Raw genomic sequence first — 15,223 nt, 5'->3', positions numbered from 1 at the left:
TTTGTGTGTGTTTAGTCTCTTTCACTCAAAATTACTCTAGTGAAATTCATCCACTTTATTGAATATATTAATAGCAGTAGTGCTGTATTTTTTATTATGTACAGAATGCCATTAAATATCATATTTATCCATCAAGTGTTAAGGGATATCTGGGCCATTTCCAGCTCTATACTAGTGTAATTACAGCTACAATAACCATTCTTGTGCAAATGTTTTGAATCATATGTATTATGCATTTTTGTTGGGTATTAAACTAGGAGTGGAATTGCTGGGTTAGATGATGTATAAAAGTTATACCTCAGTAGACATTGCCAGTTTTCCAAAAGTGGTTGTGCCAACTTATACTTCCTTGAGAACTGCATGAAAGTTTCAATTGCCTCATGCAGGCCAACATTTGATAGTTCCAGTCTTTTTAATTGTGGGCTTTCCCCCCTTAATATGTCAACTTCACATAATACCTTAAAATATATTCCACATAAACTGAGGAAATTAGCAGCCCTACACTTCCATTTTTCTTTCTTACACAAACCTCCAAGCCTATTAAGTATATAATTATCTTTATATTATAAAAGTTTAATTTACATTCTCTTCTCTAACTATAACTTTATTTGTGCTTTCTTGTACAGCTAGACTATAAAAATTAAAAACCCAATAAATGACAATTACAAAATTATGACTATATAAATATTATTCACTAGCCAAATGAAATAATGTGATGAAATCCCTACAGCAGGGAATGCAGTTCTATGTTACTAAATCTGTGCTACTCAATGAATGGAGAATCTTCCAAGTATAAAAGTCAAGGTTATTCTTCAACAACTGTTGAAAATATGACACATTTTACTTTGCTTCATATTTGGGTTCTTAGTTTATTTGTCCAGCTTTTGTACTGTTCAGGGTTTCCAATTGCCTTTTATTTTCTTGCTGACAAAAGAAAAAGATGTGTGTGTTTGTGGGTGTGCATGCTCAGTTGCTGTCTTCGACTCTTTGCGACCCCATGGACTGCAGCCCACCAGGGTCTTCCGTCCATGGGATTCGCCAGGCAAGAACACTGGAGTGGGTTGCCATTTCCTTCTCCATATATACATACGTACACACACACACACATATATATACACACACACACATATATATACATACCTATATATACTTCATCATTAATTTTATCCAATTTATGCATTAATAATTGTAAGAAATCCATTCTTTGGAAGATGTTATTCTTCAGGACCTCTGATTCTGGTGATACGTCCTAATTTGAATTGACTGCTCTCCACTACGTAACTGCCATTCTAGGAAATGTTTCTACTGTACTCTTAAATTAGATGCACCGCTTTTCTACTTTTCCACTTTCCTCTTTCCTAGGTGTCCCCTCTCTGTCTCTCCATGTGTACATGTGAAGTCACTTAGTCGTGTCTGACTCTTTGAGATCCCTCAAAGACTGTAGTCTGCCAGGTTTCTCCATCCATGGGATTTTCCAAGCAAGAGTACTGGAGTGGGTTGCCATCTCCTTCTCCAGGTAACCTTCTCGACCCAGGGATCAAACCCAGGTCTCCCACACTGCAGGCAGACTCTTTACCATCTGAGCCACAAGGGAAGCTTGAGCCACAAGGGAAGCTTGAGTACCAAGTGTATATGTGTGTGTGTGTGTGTGTATATATATACACATATATTTATATACACACACATATATATATACACACATATATTTATATATACACTCATAAATATATGTACATATTTTTTCTTTGCTTAACTATCTCAGCATGTTTTTTCTAAAAGGGCTCAGTAACTTTTTTCTAAAAGTACATGTAGGATATAAACTATCTGAGTCATTGTATGTCTAAATATGTCTTTATTTTATGCTCACCCTTGATTGACAGTTCTGGGCTTAAAAGCATACTTTTTCAGAACTTTGAAAACATTGAAAAAAATTTCTAGAATCTAGTGTTGATAAAAAGTCTGATACCAAGTTAATTCTCATTCCTTGAGAAACTTTTAGGATTTTTTCTTTTTCATAATGTCCTAGAATTTCAAGAGGATTTATTTATCCTGCTTAGAATTCCATGGATCCTTTCAATCTGAAAACATTCTTTTGTCTCAGGAATTTACATCAATCACATACGTTGTAGTTTCTTTCTCTCTTTGCTTTCCCAATGCCTTCTGCTGTGTCTTTTCAATTCATTTCTGGGTACCTACTTTTTTCAAACATCTGCCTTTACTTTGTCAATTTTTTCTATTAGTGAATATTTATTTTGGTGTCATATTTTTATATTCTAACAGTTCTGCATATTTTTGGCCTCTGTATCATTACAGCTGGTCTTGTTTTATGTATGTAATATCTTCTTGAGTATTTCTGAGGTTAATGATTAGAATGTTTAAAAATGTATCCTTTGTTCTTGAATTACCTCTTCTTTCTTCCAGTTAGTTATCCCTCAAACATCAGTTGTTATTAGCTTACATTTCTTAATAGAGAACTAAGTTGAGAATACAAGTAGCTAGTGTGGAGAAGGCAATGGCACCCTACTCCAGTACTCTTGCCTCGAAAATCCCATGTACAGAGGAGCCTGGTGGGCTGCAGTCCATGGGGTCGCAAAGAGTCGGACACGACTCAGCGACTTCACTTTCACTTTTCCCTTTCATGCATTGGAGAAGGAAATGGCAACCCACTCCAGTTTTCTTGCCTGGAGAATCCCAGGGACGGGGGAGCCTGGTGGGCTGCTGTCTATGGGGTCGCACAGAGTCGGACACGACTGAAGCGACTTAGCAGCAGCAGCAGCAGTGTGAGTTATATAGATACAGTTCTTCAGTCAACCTTTCCTTCCTCAGAATGACAGGATGTGAAAACCATCAGGGTTTACCCAAAGGCCTTGGGCCAGGAACAGACAAAGAGGTAGTTAGGCATGCTATACCTGCATATTTCTCACTAAGTTAATGCCGAAATGGGGAGGGTTTTACACTGAGGGTCATCATCACTAAAGATTCATGAACATCTCAAAAGATTGGTTTTATAGTTTTAGATTTGGGAATGATATTAAATGGAGAGTGATTAAAGGGTAGCAGGGTTAATTAACCTTCCCAGGTGCTTCATCCTTCAACAAAAAGATCACATTATTTTCTATCCCCTTCTTCTTGATCTCCCAAATCAACACTAATCTGGAGCGTATCTGTGCCTCCACTACCAGGAAGCATACCTTCTCTTCCATTTTTCTTGTATTTGTTCTGGATTATAATTTCTGCTTTGGTTTATCTACTTTCCATCTTTCAGAAACTTCTGAGAATCTCTGGCCCCTTGATATCCATTGCATCCATTTTTAGAACCGTCCTTTTTGCTTTCATGTTGACATCTGGGATACAGCTGAGGGAAAGCTTTTGGTTGGTGTGATTTGAGTCTCCAATCCTTATACAGAGTTTAACATTTTGGAGGCATATATCTAAAACAAATAAATATCATCAACATAAAAATATCATTAGGAATTAATATTCTTGAAAACTGTCTTGATTCTGAGACTTTATAACTGAGTCTTCAACAGTTTATGGACCAAATTTACCAACAAAGTATTTAAATACAAAGGCAATAAATGAGCTCACTTTTGATCTGTATGAGGTCACCTTGCTTTATAGAATAGGAAAGATTCAATTCAATCAGAAACTCTGTGGGGTCCTAGATATTCCCCAGACTGAATTCGGTTGGGTTTTCTGTCATGCAGAATTTAACAACAGTTTGTCCTTCAGCCTCCAGCTTCCAGGTGCTGTTCCTGGCATCCTGCCAGAAACTTCCTCCAGCTTGCTGGGAGTAGGCTTCCAGAGGAGGAGGGGAAGGAGGAGGGTGCGGAACACCCCTCTGGTTAGGAGGGAAACTGGAAAATCAGCAGGTGTTAGAGGATGCTGAAAGCTCCTTGGAGTGGTCCTATGGCTTACTTCTTCATGTGATATGAAAACTTGAAAAAATATTTTCAAAAATCAAAGAAGGGGAAAGAATTATCTGAAACATGCCAAGTCCAAAATGAACATGTGAGATTGGTTAATCCCAGATACCTTTAGAAATGAACACTATGCCTTCAACAGGGCATTTTATTTGCACCAAATACTCTGTACTTGCTGGGGATATAATGACAAGTAAAGTATATATACTAATTTCAAGGAATTCACAGTCTGATGGTTGTAATCACAGATAATCACAATCCCATTTGCAAAGTATAAGGAAAGATATCTATAGATGTTTTATGAATACATAGAGTAGAGGTTCCTATCAGTTGTGTGTTGGTAAATGTTAAACAACTGGATTTCTGGGATTTATGGGGAAGCTCTGATTTATTGCATTTGCCAATTTCCATGGTGTAAACACACCATAGCAAATTTTAAGCTATTAATGTGACAAAGGATGAGATGGTTGGACTCAATGGACATGAGGTTGAGCAAGCTCTGGGAGATGGTGAAGGACAGGAAACCCTGGCATGCTGCAGTCCACAGGGTCACAAAGAGTCAGATATGACTGAGTGACTCAACAACCATGTGATGTCACTGACTATGGAATTGGGGAGAAATGTGCATACCATTATATAGCATTTCCACCATATTGATACACTAGAGCTTAAGAGTACAGATAATAAAATGCTGTAAAATAATAATTAGAAGTGATGAAATTTGAACTTTTTTTGTTTTGAATATATTTTACCTGTAAATTTTCATAAGATAATGTTTAATAATAGATGTGCTTAACAACTGGCTTGCAAAACTTGAAAATTTAATCAGTACAGTACAGTACTGGCTGTTTAGAGTCAGAACAAGCTGGCTTCACATGCAACTACCCCTAACTGGGGGCTGGGGCAACAGACTTCGGACAGAACACAAATGAGGGTGGAATCCTTTACCATTAGTGTGTCTACGCCAGAATCTAAAGGAGAAAGGTAACAGAGGGGAAGAAGGAGTAATGGGAAGAGCTGATGATGCCCAGAGACAATCTGCTCCACAGAGTTAAAGCAGCACAGCTTTAAAACCCTGATTTTTAACCATGCTCTTGTTAAATAATCACCTTCTGCTTAGTGGGGAGGGGAGGATAGCGGAGGGGAGGGGAGGAATTAGCTCCCTATCTGGACATCCCTTCTAATAGCTTATGCTAATGTGGACCACCGAGACAGCGGGGGCGGGGGGGGGGGGGCGGTGCATGTGACCAGTGGTCCACTAAACAAAATGATTCAGTGGAAATCCTAAATTGGCAGTGGTGCTCAGCTTGGAGCTAGCGGACCAAGACCTATTGAGGCTGTATGGTGTTCTGGGGAATGTGACTGATACAGGAGGCTACAAGTAGTTGAGTCAATTGTCATTTTTAAACTGTATCTTAAAAGCTCTTAACAAACTGTGTACACTCAACTGTTCTCACCCATATATCAGGCTTCTTTTGATTCCAAGTGACTGAAAAAAAACCTGGCTGTAATTAGCTCAGGTATTGGGGAAAATTATTGGTTAGTATAATGTAAGAAGGGGCTTCCCTGGTGGCTCAGTGGTAAAGAATATGCCTGCCAATGTAGGAGACGCAGGGTGGATCTCTGGGTCAGGAAGATCCTCTGGAGAAGGAAATGGCAATCCACTCCAGTATTCTGGCCTGGAAAAACTCCATGGACAGAAGAGCCTGGCGGGCTGCAGTCCATAGGGTCACAACTTAGTGACTAAACAACAATGTAAGGGAAGAAGTCTAGGGTAGAGCTCAGACCTTACTTAAGGCAGTTCTTGAGTAGAGAGGCTCAGGTGATGACGCTGGGACCTATCTCTTTCTTTTTGGCTCCACTTCCATTTCAGATAGGCTCTGCCTTCAAAATCACAGGAATGGGAATCTGCTCAGTATCTCCCTCCCAGCAGCTGAACAAAACCCCAGGTTTGTCTTTGGTGAAAGCATGTTTGATTCCCGAGGACCAGCATGATGTCCCTATGGAGCTGCCTAAATGGTTAGGCTGGTGGCTCCCAAATCACCTGCACAGTAGGGTCACCTGGGGAATCTTGAAAAATTCCTAAGCAGAGACCACATCTCCAGTCAATTAAATCACACACTCTGGGGTTGATGCAGGTGTCATTATTTTTTAAGCTCCCAGGTGATTCCAAGGCAGAGACAAATTCAGAAACCCCTGAACTGGGAGCTCATAAGAACATTAATTTTTCAAATCCCCTTCTAATTTATTAAGAAAGTCGAGTTAGGTTAATTTCCTTAGTGTCTACCTCAAAAGCTTTCTTCCCGTGCTGCACCATCTCTATGACAGAGGCATTCATTCCTCTCGCTGGCCCAGTCTGGGGCCTCCATCTGTATCCTCCACCTGCGTGTGGCTCTCACTCCCTCCTCTCAACTTGCCTTGCCTTGCTCTGGAATCCTCTCTCCTCTGATCTGCATCTTCAAGTTTCACCTCTCTCCTGGCTCTTTCCTTTAAAATAAAAAAAAAATGTTCACATCTCTATCTCATCATACCCTTCTGTATTCCCTATGGCCTCAGCTTCCACTACCAGAGGCTGCTGCCCAGCTGCAGCCTAGCTTTCACTGTGCCCCTTTGAAGAGTGGCGGGTACTCACAGTCTTTGAGGGTGCCTGAAACCCTTATAATCCAGTGTGGACTTCATTACTCTGCTGAAATTGTTCGCTCAAAGGTCAGCAACCACCCACTTACAAAGCTGAATGGCTGTTCATCTGTTACTCTCTTTCTCAACAAACGCTGCTCTCTCTCCCCCTGTTTGAAATATTATCCTTGCTTTGCTTTTTGGATGTTATGGCACATAAATGCTGCTTTCCTCACTGTTTTACTTTCTGTCTTTGAGAACATATATGGGGGATGCATTCCAAACACATTTCTGCCACCTTTGTTAGCTTTAAAATGCCTTTGAGAACAAATGTGGGGTATATGGATCCTAAACAGTTTCTCAGGAGATATGTGTCAGGAGATTTTAAAGTGAAAATATACTAAGGCAACAATTTAGAATACAAGAGAAATTCTTTTTTTTTCCCGCCATCTCTAATTCCTCTTTCGTTTTTTAATTGAAGTATAGCTGATTTACAAAGTTGTGTTAGTTTCAAGCATACAGCAAAGTGATTCAGTTATACATAAATAAACATCTTTTTTCCAGATTCTTTTTCCTTATAGGTTTTTATGAAATATTGTGTATAGTTCCCTGTGCTATATAGTTAGGTCCTTGTTGGTTATCTATTTTACATATAATGCTATGTATATGTTATTATTCAATTCCTAACATATTCCTCCCTCCTCTTCCCCTTTGGTAACCATAAGTTTATTTCCTATGTCTGTGGGTCTATTTTTGTTTTGTATATAATTTCATTTGTGTCATTTGATTTGACATTCACACTTCTAGGCATATATTTAGTGAAAAATATAATTCAAAAAGATACATGCACCCTAATGTACACTGCAGTGCTTCCCTGGTGGCTCAGAGGTTAAAGCGTCTGCCTGCAAGGCGGGAGATCCGGGTTCAATCCCTGGGTTGGGAAGATCCCCTGGAGAAGGAAATGGCAACCCACTCCAGTATTCTTGCCTGGAGAATCCCATGGACGGAGGAGCCTGGTAGGTTACAGTCCACGGGGTCGCAAAGAGTCAGACACGACTGAGCGACTTCAAGACAAGGAAGCCACCTAAATATCCATCAACAGATGAATGGATAAGGAAGATGTGGTATATTCATTGTATACAATGGACTATTAGCCATAAAAAAATGAAATAATGTCATTTGCAACAGCACAGATAGATTAAGAGATTATCATACTAAGTGAGGTAAGCCAGACAGAGAAAGACAAATATATATCATTTATATGTGGAATCTAAAAAATTGGAAAAATGGTACAAAAACATTCTTTAAAGATACCTATTACCATCGTTCGTTAGAGTGAGTCAATAATATTTTCTTATGGAAATGGTGTGCTAATAATGCACAAGTGGGTAGAATATTCAGAAGTAAATGTTGGCAAAAATATGTGTTCATAGACAGTATATCTTAAACTCTTATTAAAAAGCACATAGAACAGAATAAATTATAAATTAACTTGCCATGCACGCCCCTATTATAACACTGGCAACATATTTTAAGTGACAATATTAGGTTTTACTTTTCCTCCTAATTCATCTTCGCTTTGAAAATTAGGTAGAAAATTTACTCCATATGAATTTCAGTTACTGTGCTTTCCTTCATATGTTCAGCTATTAGTAACCTAGTTTGAATTATTAATAAGAATTAATAATAGTAATTAATATAACAAATCTTTCTCATTTTCTAATAGCCAGAGAAGCTTTGTCTGAATTTAGGTGGTCACCATTGACTTGAGAAATATGAGACCATTCTGTTTCAACTGCTTTTGTAATGGCAAGGTCAAAGTTTCTCTGCGTTTGGAAAGTGAAGTAACATCCTTCAAGAAGCTAAATGTGCATGGCTTTTTTTGAGATATATGAGGTATTGAAACTTTAATAAAGTAATTGCCAAAGAAATTTTGCAACCATATATTTTCTTCTGTAGGTTTAATAAGGCAAAGATGATTAATTTTTAGGTGAACATATAATTCTCGTGTATATGAGCAGAATAATGCCAAGAAACTAAATAAAAGAGACGAAAAGAAGAATCTAAACATTGACTTCTCCCTTATATTCCTAGAAATTTTCAGAATACATATTTGCCTTTTCTCAAATAAACTAAATTATGTTTTCTGCAAGAAAAAAGTGAATTTACTAAGACAAAATTTCAAAATCAATTAGCAGTAGAAAATTAAACAATTTTCTTATGGCTAACATATGACTTTTAATTTATAGATGAGGAAACAGATTCACTGAGGAGGTTCAGTTCTTTTTTTTTTTTTTCCTGCCACACAGACAAAAAATAGAAGAGCTGAATCAGGGTCACAGGTCTTCCCACTTCCAAGTCAACTCTATTGTCCCTATATTGAATGTTGAGGGATTAGTGGTGTGTTACCTTGGTTGATTTTCTGTTAATATTTTAGGTGACTAGGTATATGGCTCCCATCTCCTCCTACATTAGAAAAAGAGGGGCCAAGAAAAAATATTGGGTCTCATTTTCTCAAAGTGAGAATGTCTATTCTAAATTGGATTTCCTTTCCCCAGTAATGAACCAATTTTTCCTTCCTGAACACACATGATCATATCAGAAGGGTCTGGACTTCTTCTTCTTCACAGGAGGTTGTATGATGACCAGTTACTCCATCATAAGGATGGGTGACTCCTGGAAGGAGAAAAAGAATTTCTAGTATGCAATTTTCATCCAGAAAGTGGGAAAGAAATAAACCTGCAACTATGATAAGTCTAGCCAGTTTTACAAAAGAAAAGATTCAGAGCATGAGGAATAAGACGATCCAAGCGGCTGTTCCATGTAAACTCCCTCAGAGCACTGGTGGAAGAATTGTCCTATTCAACTGGGGTCTCCCCACTTGTGAGAGAAATATGCCCTGTGCCCTAGCAACAGATGACAATTCAACAAAATGAGGCAATCTGATTTTGTGCAACAACTTTGAAGGGCATGGAACTTTTAAAAATGTATAGGCTGGAATGATGAATGAGCAAACCAGCTTTGATGGTATGAAATTAAGAGATAGAGGCCAAGGAGAAAAGATACATTTTCAGGTGAGATGTGAAAAGGGATGGAAAGTTAATGAGGTAGAGAGAGAGAGACAGTCAAGCTGTTCCAGATGGCAGGATCTGACAGAGGAGGCCAGTGCGGGTTAGCAGGAGAAATGAGGATGGGGAGATGGGAGAAATAAGGTTCAGGAGAGAGAGCATTCTTAACCCAGATGATAATCAATTCTGAATCATATCATAGAGTGGATAAGGAGCCATCAGAGGAGAATGCTGGAGGAGCTGGGAGATGAGACACAGACAGATGGCAAAGTGCAGAGGGACCTGAGCAGAAAATTTGAAGACATCAAAAGAAGAGCAATCACACTCAGAACAATGACACTGAAGTCAATGGCTGATACAGAATCTTTAGATTAAAAGAATATTGCAGAAGGGAGCACAGGAAATATTTTTCCTCTTCCATTAAAACCAAAAATAATTCAATGTATTGTTGAAGTTGATGGAGATTACACATAGAAGATGAATTTCTGAACAGAGAAAGTTTTAAACACTGGATGAGTGTCGAAGAGTTTAAAAAGACTCAGAGGTCACATGAATAGTCCTCTGAAAGATTACCAGACAGGGTGAGATTGTTCATCTTGGAGAGAATTAAGAAGATTGCTGGCTGTCTAAGATGGTTTCACTTCCCTCAGAAGACAAGTCCTAGATGAATGTCTGACCTTCCCTTTCAAGCACGATGATTCCATGACTGGAGGAAGTATAAGGAGCAAAGACTGAGAGGAAGAGCCTTTAAATTCTGTTTGGTGCCAGTGGATCAAGTCAGGCCCAGGAGCGCTCAGGCAGGAGAAGAGATGAAAGGCTACTGGGTTGGGGCAGAAATCAAGAAGGAGAAAGAAAGTGTGCACAGCAGGGGGCAGTGGGGTGCCAGCCACAAGCTCAGACACCCCACTGGGACTCAGGCCAATGGAGCTGCCTGGAGCAAGCTGATGGGAAAGGGACAGGGAAAGTTCACTTTATTCTAGGCCATATGCATGTCTGGGACGAGAGAGGAAGAGGAGGCAAGTAGAACATAAAATGACACTCAGGCCAGCTATGGTGAATGATCTCGACATCTACACTAAAGGGAAGGCAGAGATTTTGGGACATGAGACCTGAGCCAGGAGAGAGAAGATGAGGACATAAAGTGAATGGAGACTGAAAACGAAAGGTGACCAGAGCCAGATGTTCCCTGTGGAGCATCAGTAAACATGTGTTGGCTGATGTTGACTTTAGCAGACAGAAGAAAACGTGTGAAGAAAAATGCCATTGCCTGTGGAGCACTGAAGCTCTGATCTCCGAACTAAAAACAGTGGCACCTCAGAAAGAAACAGGGTCACAGCAGTCATCGCTACAGAAAATGGTTCTTTGCCTAAAGAAAGTGAAAAAGTGACAGTGTTAGTCACTCAGTCATGTCTGACTCTTTGTGAGCCCATGGACTGTAGCCCAGCCAGGCTCCTCTGTCCATGGGATTCTCTAGGCAAGAACCCTGGGGTGGGTAGTCATTCCCTTCTCCAGGGGATCCTCCTGACCCAGGGGTTGAACCTGGGTTGCCTGCATTGCAGGCAGATTCTTTACCATCTGAGCCACCAGGGAAGCCCTAGGAGGCCAACCCATTTCAAGGAGAAGGAAAGGATACAGTCATGACCTGAGAAAAAGAAAAAAGGTTGCAGAAGCTGTGCAAATATATTCCCTTCTCCAAGAACACGTTCACTTCTCTTAAGGTACTGTATGTAGCCCCTGGCAAAGAAAGCAGGAGTCACAAAGGTAAGCAGTTGTGAAGATAGGTGCCAAGAAGCCTGGATCTACTTGCCTGAGAAAAGTCCTTTGTCAGGTGTGGCTGGAAAGCTGAGAAAATGTTATTTTTGGATTTGGCTCCAAGGCTGAGTAATCAGTAGGCAGTCTCAGTGTGGAGGGAAAACAGAGGCAGAAGACAGCATCTCTTCTCTAGATTTCAATATTAGACATAAAAGAACACTTTGGACAGTTTTAGTCTCTTCATGATCCAAAGTTCCTATCTTAATGGCAGGGGCAGGCTTTTGAAAAAAGATTATTTTCTTGTTCTTTTATTTTTATTATTTTTTTAAATGTTCCTGCTCTTGAGCTACCTTAGGAGGAGGCCCATAAGGCAAACAAAGCAAAACAGTCACCTGAAGCCTTAATAAGAAAACAGACTCAATTCCCAAGTCTGAAAAGTACTAAGTTCACCTAAAGTAAGTTGTGCCATAAACCTGTGGGTCATGCTTCTATGCAGGATGATCAAAGGATTTGCCTGTAAATGTATATTTTATAGAAAATCATTTCACAGAAAAGAACAATTTATTTATTGTTAAAAATATATTGATTTAAAAATGCTTTCTACCCTTATAAAGTGGCCCAGCCCAGGATTTTAGTGCCCAAAATGGCAGTGCCTGGCACACACGGTAGATACTCAATAGATACTTGTTTAATGGATAATAGATGGATGCCTGAAGAAATCTAGAACACAAGTAAAATATTAAGAATGTATGCATGTGTAGAAAATAGTGCCTTTAATTGCATCCTTTTTTCTTCAAGAAAATTTAAAAGATACTATAATTACCACATTGTTTTTTCTAGTGTGTGGCATCAACCACAAATTGCAAGGTAGTTTCAGAAACACAGAGCAAATCTTCACTGACCCACCTAGGAGCTGGGTGAGGTTCTAGTCACAAGGGGTTCAATAAAGAACTGAAAGCATTTGCCAAAAATTCACAGAAAATTTGAAAATCCTACCACTGTGAACTAGGCGAATCTGATTCCTTTTAACAGACAAGTTGCAAGGCAAAGGGTAAATATCTGGAGGAGGTGGATTAGGTGCAACCTTCAGTGGGTATAAAGAAATATGTGTGTTTGGGGGTTGAGGGTGAGGGTGTGGGAGCTGTGTGGGGAGACAAGGCAGGAAAGAAACATCATTCAATATATATCCACACGCTACTCCTGCATCCACCCCCAAAAAACAAAGAAGGGTCATTTAAGATTATAATTACATATAGTTCTTGGTTGCATTACTACAGCCTAAGAAAAATAGCAGGATAGGTAGGGACGGGTTGCTGGAACTCAATGCATCCGTTTGGAACAACAGGTATCACTGACGGACTTGAACTTTGACAGGATGATAAGGAGATGATGAGGTAGGTGGTATGTTACTTGAACATCCAGGTAAATGCCCAAAGGATACAAATAACAGCAAATTGACTCCACATAGAGATTTTGTTTCACTAGTCAATTGGCAGTGTTCAGCCAAATGCCAAAAAGAAAACAGCAGACACAAAGATTTGGGGGGAAAAAAGGGAAATAGCAACTGCAAAGAAGTATCAATCCTTGCCTCATTTATCTAGATTTCTAGCAACTCTCTTAGTAAACATTTAAATCTCCTTTCATGAATGGAGATCAATGCTTCTGTAAGACATAGGAAACTGGACAAAGTTTAAAAATATTTGTAAGCACTAAAAATTGCTTAGGTTCATCCTGGTATATAGGATTTGTAAAAGAATCTCCAATATACATGAATAGAAAATACCAATTGTTTCATGATTATAATGTAATGAAGGCATCAACTTCTCAACATCAAGATGAGTAAATGCTGAAATCAGCCAAGAAAAGAACTTTTTAGAATAAGAGAGCTTATTTTAGAATAAGAGAGCTTGGTCCTAGCCCAAACCATCATATAAAAGATAGTCTTTTAAGTTTTTCATAAACAGAAATGGCACATTTGTACCAAGTGCCTAAAGTCAGAACAGAATTTACTACCCCATGCTAACAGCCTAATTTAAAATGGATAGTCTTTCCTATATTTTCCCCAAAGTACCTTTTAAAGGACTTGCTCTGCTATCCAAACAACTTGCAAATGAATCCAGTAGTATTCATTCTCTTTCCTGGTATTGACTCAAGACCTATTTCTCACTATTTGCTTTGTGCTCATTCTTCTGCCAAATAAAATATTAATTGCATTTTTAGCTGCACTGCTGGTGATCAAAGAACTCTGATATGTCAAGCTAAACTGATAGAAATAGCATCCATTAACATATTTATAGGTTCAGAGTTCCTAGAGCATAATTACATCCATTAATTACTTGACAGTACTCTTATGTTACATGCTGAAAAAGAAAGGCATTTGCAGATACACACTTTTAATCAGTGAAGTTTTTTCAAATAATAAATTCTCTCTAAAGAAGATTCTATCTAAAGGAAATAAGGCAAAAAGGCTCACATCTCTATCTGTACCTAAGGCAAGATTTTTAAAATCAACATTCACTAAGTTTGCAAAAGAATTCACACAAAGTAAATGAGCTGACACAGAGAGAGTGATTTCAAAGAAAAGCATATTTAAAATATTACGGAGAGATGTAATTAATATTTTAGAGTTCTAAGAAAGACAATCACAAGCCAGGAATTCTTGAAGAGAGGATACAAAGCAATGGTTTTTTACTTTCAAATAAACTTCTTCAAATAGCACATAGGATCAAAGTATTTTAAATTACCTACATTTCTGAACATGAAATTCTAAAAAAAAAAAAAATAATAAAGCTGTCCTGGGAAAAGGCTCATGATATGTTGGAAATTAACAGAATAAACAATGATTCTGTGAATTCGCCAGCTGTGCGGGTCCTGAAGCTGCCAGCCGCATTTAGCACATGTGTCATGGAAAGGACAGTAACACACACGTGAATTCTCATGCCCAGTTAATCAGCATGCAAAATGACAGGTTCCCATGATAACTTCAGCACCGGACACAAACACATTTTCTTTTCAGCAATGAATGAAGTCACTATGAAAAAAACCCACATACACACACACGTACATACACCAGTTGGGTTCATGATTTCAGCATGAACACAATCAGGATCTAAGAACAGAAAGCAAAGCCCAGTCTACCTGTCCATGTCTGTCTATCTGTACATATTTCAGAGTTCTTTGTTGCCTGACAATCAATTGTAAAGGCAGTTATATTTGAAAGTAAAAATAAAAACAAAACCCATTAACCTGAGTTTATTAAGCTACTGCAACGGACTTGAGGAGTGAATAGCAAGGAAATCACAGTACCTTTAGTAAGTCGCCTCAGAATTTGACAACGGCATTTAAAAGAGACAGCTATCATTCTTGCTCACTGCTTGCCGTGGAAAAGAGTACTCAGGGCTGTGCTCTGGTGGCTGCAGCAGCAGCATATGAATTCCTTGCGCACATACCAGGAGAAAGGTAGTCCCAGCGGGGAGTGACAAAGCTTAATTCCTCTTGGCTGATGCAGAGGTCCCCTACATGTCATCTGGCAAAGCTGTGTCATTCACAACTCCGAGCACCCCTGCCCGCCACAGCCTCCTCCCTCCTTGCACCATCACAATGGCTTAGAAAGTGAGGCTGTTTCGATAGCAACAAAGCACCAAATTGTAGAAAGCAGGGACGACGCGGGGAGAGGAGCCATGCCATAAATCTAATACTCAACACTGAGCAATGCCTACAGTTTTAGGCAAAGGGCTCTGTTTTCCAGCCAGTTCATCCCCTAACTCCCTTCCCTTTCCGGCTCAGCATCAAGTCAGTGTGCTTAGGGGGTGTCATGTAACTGGAAAGGCAAGTAAAATGCTTGCACTCTTACTTTAGGGTGAA

At 39.2% G+C, this 15,223-nt stretch overlaps 1 protein-coding gene across 1 annotated transcript in view; it reads right to left on the bottom strand.

Moving 5' to 3' along the window:
• Nucleotides 1–14,974, bottom strand: part of GRIP1 (glutamate receptor interacting protein 1) — a 309,369-nt gene extending 294,395 nt beyond the window's left edge. The window contains exon 1 of the mRNA XM_024992486.2: nt 14,666–14,974. Coding sequence (XP_024848254.1) covers nt 14,666–14,720 — 55 coding nt within the window. The 5' untranslated portion in view covers nt 14,721–14,974. The remainder of the gene's footprint in view (nt 1–14,665) is intronic.
• Between the last annotated feature and the right edge of the window lie 249 nt (nt 14,975–15,223).

This window comes from Bos taurus, chromosome 5 (genome assembly GCF_002263795.3).
Source record: "Bos taurus isolate L1 Dominette 01449 registration number 42190680 breed Hereford chromosome 5, ARS-UCD2.0, whole genome shotgun sequence".
Lineage (NCBI taxonomy): Eukaryota > Metazoa > Chordata > Mammalia > Artiodactyla > Bovidae > Bos > Bos taurus.
This window is presented reverse-complemented; position numbering and strand designations above follow the sequence as displayed.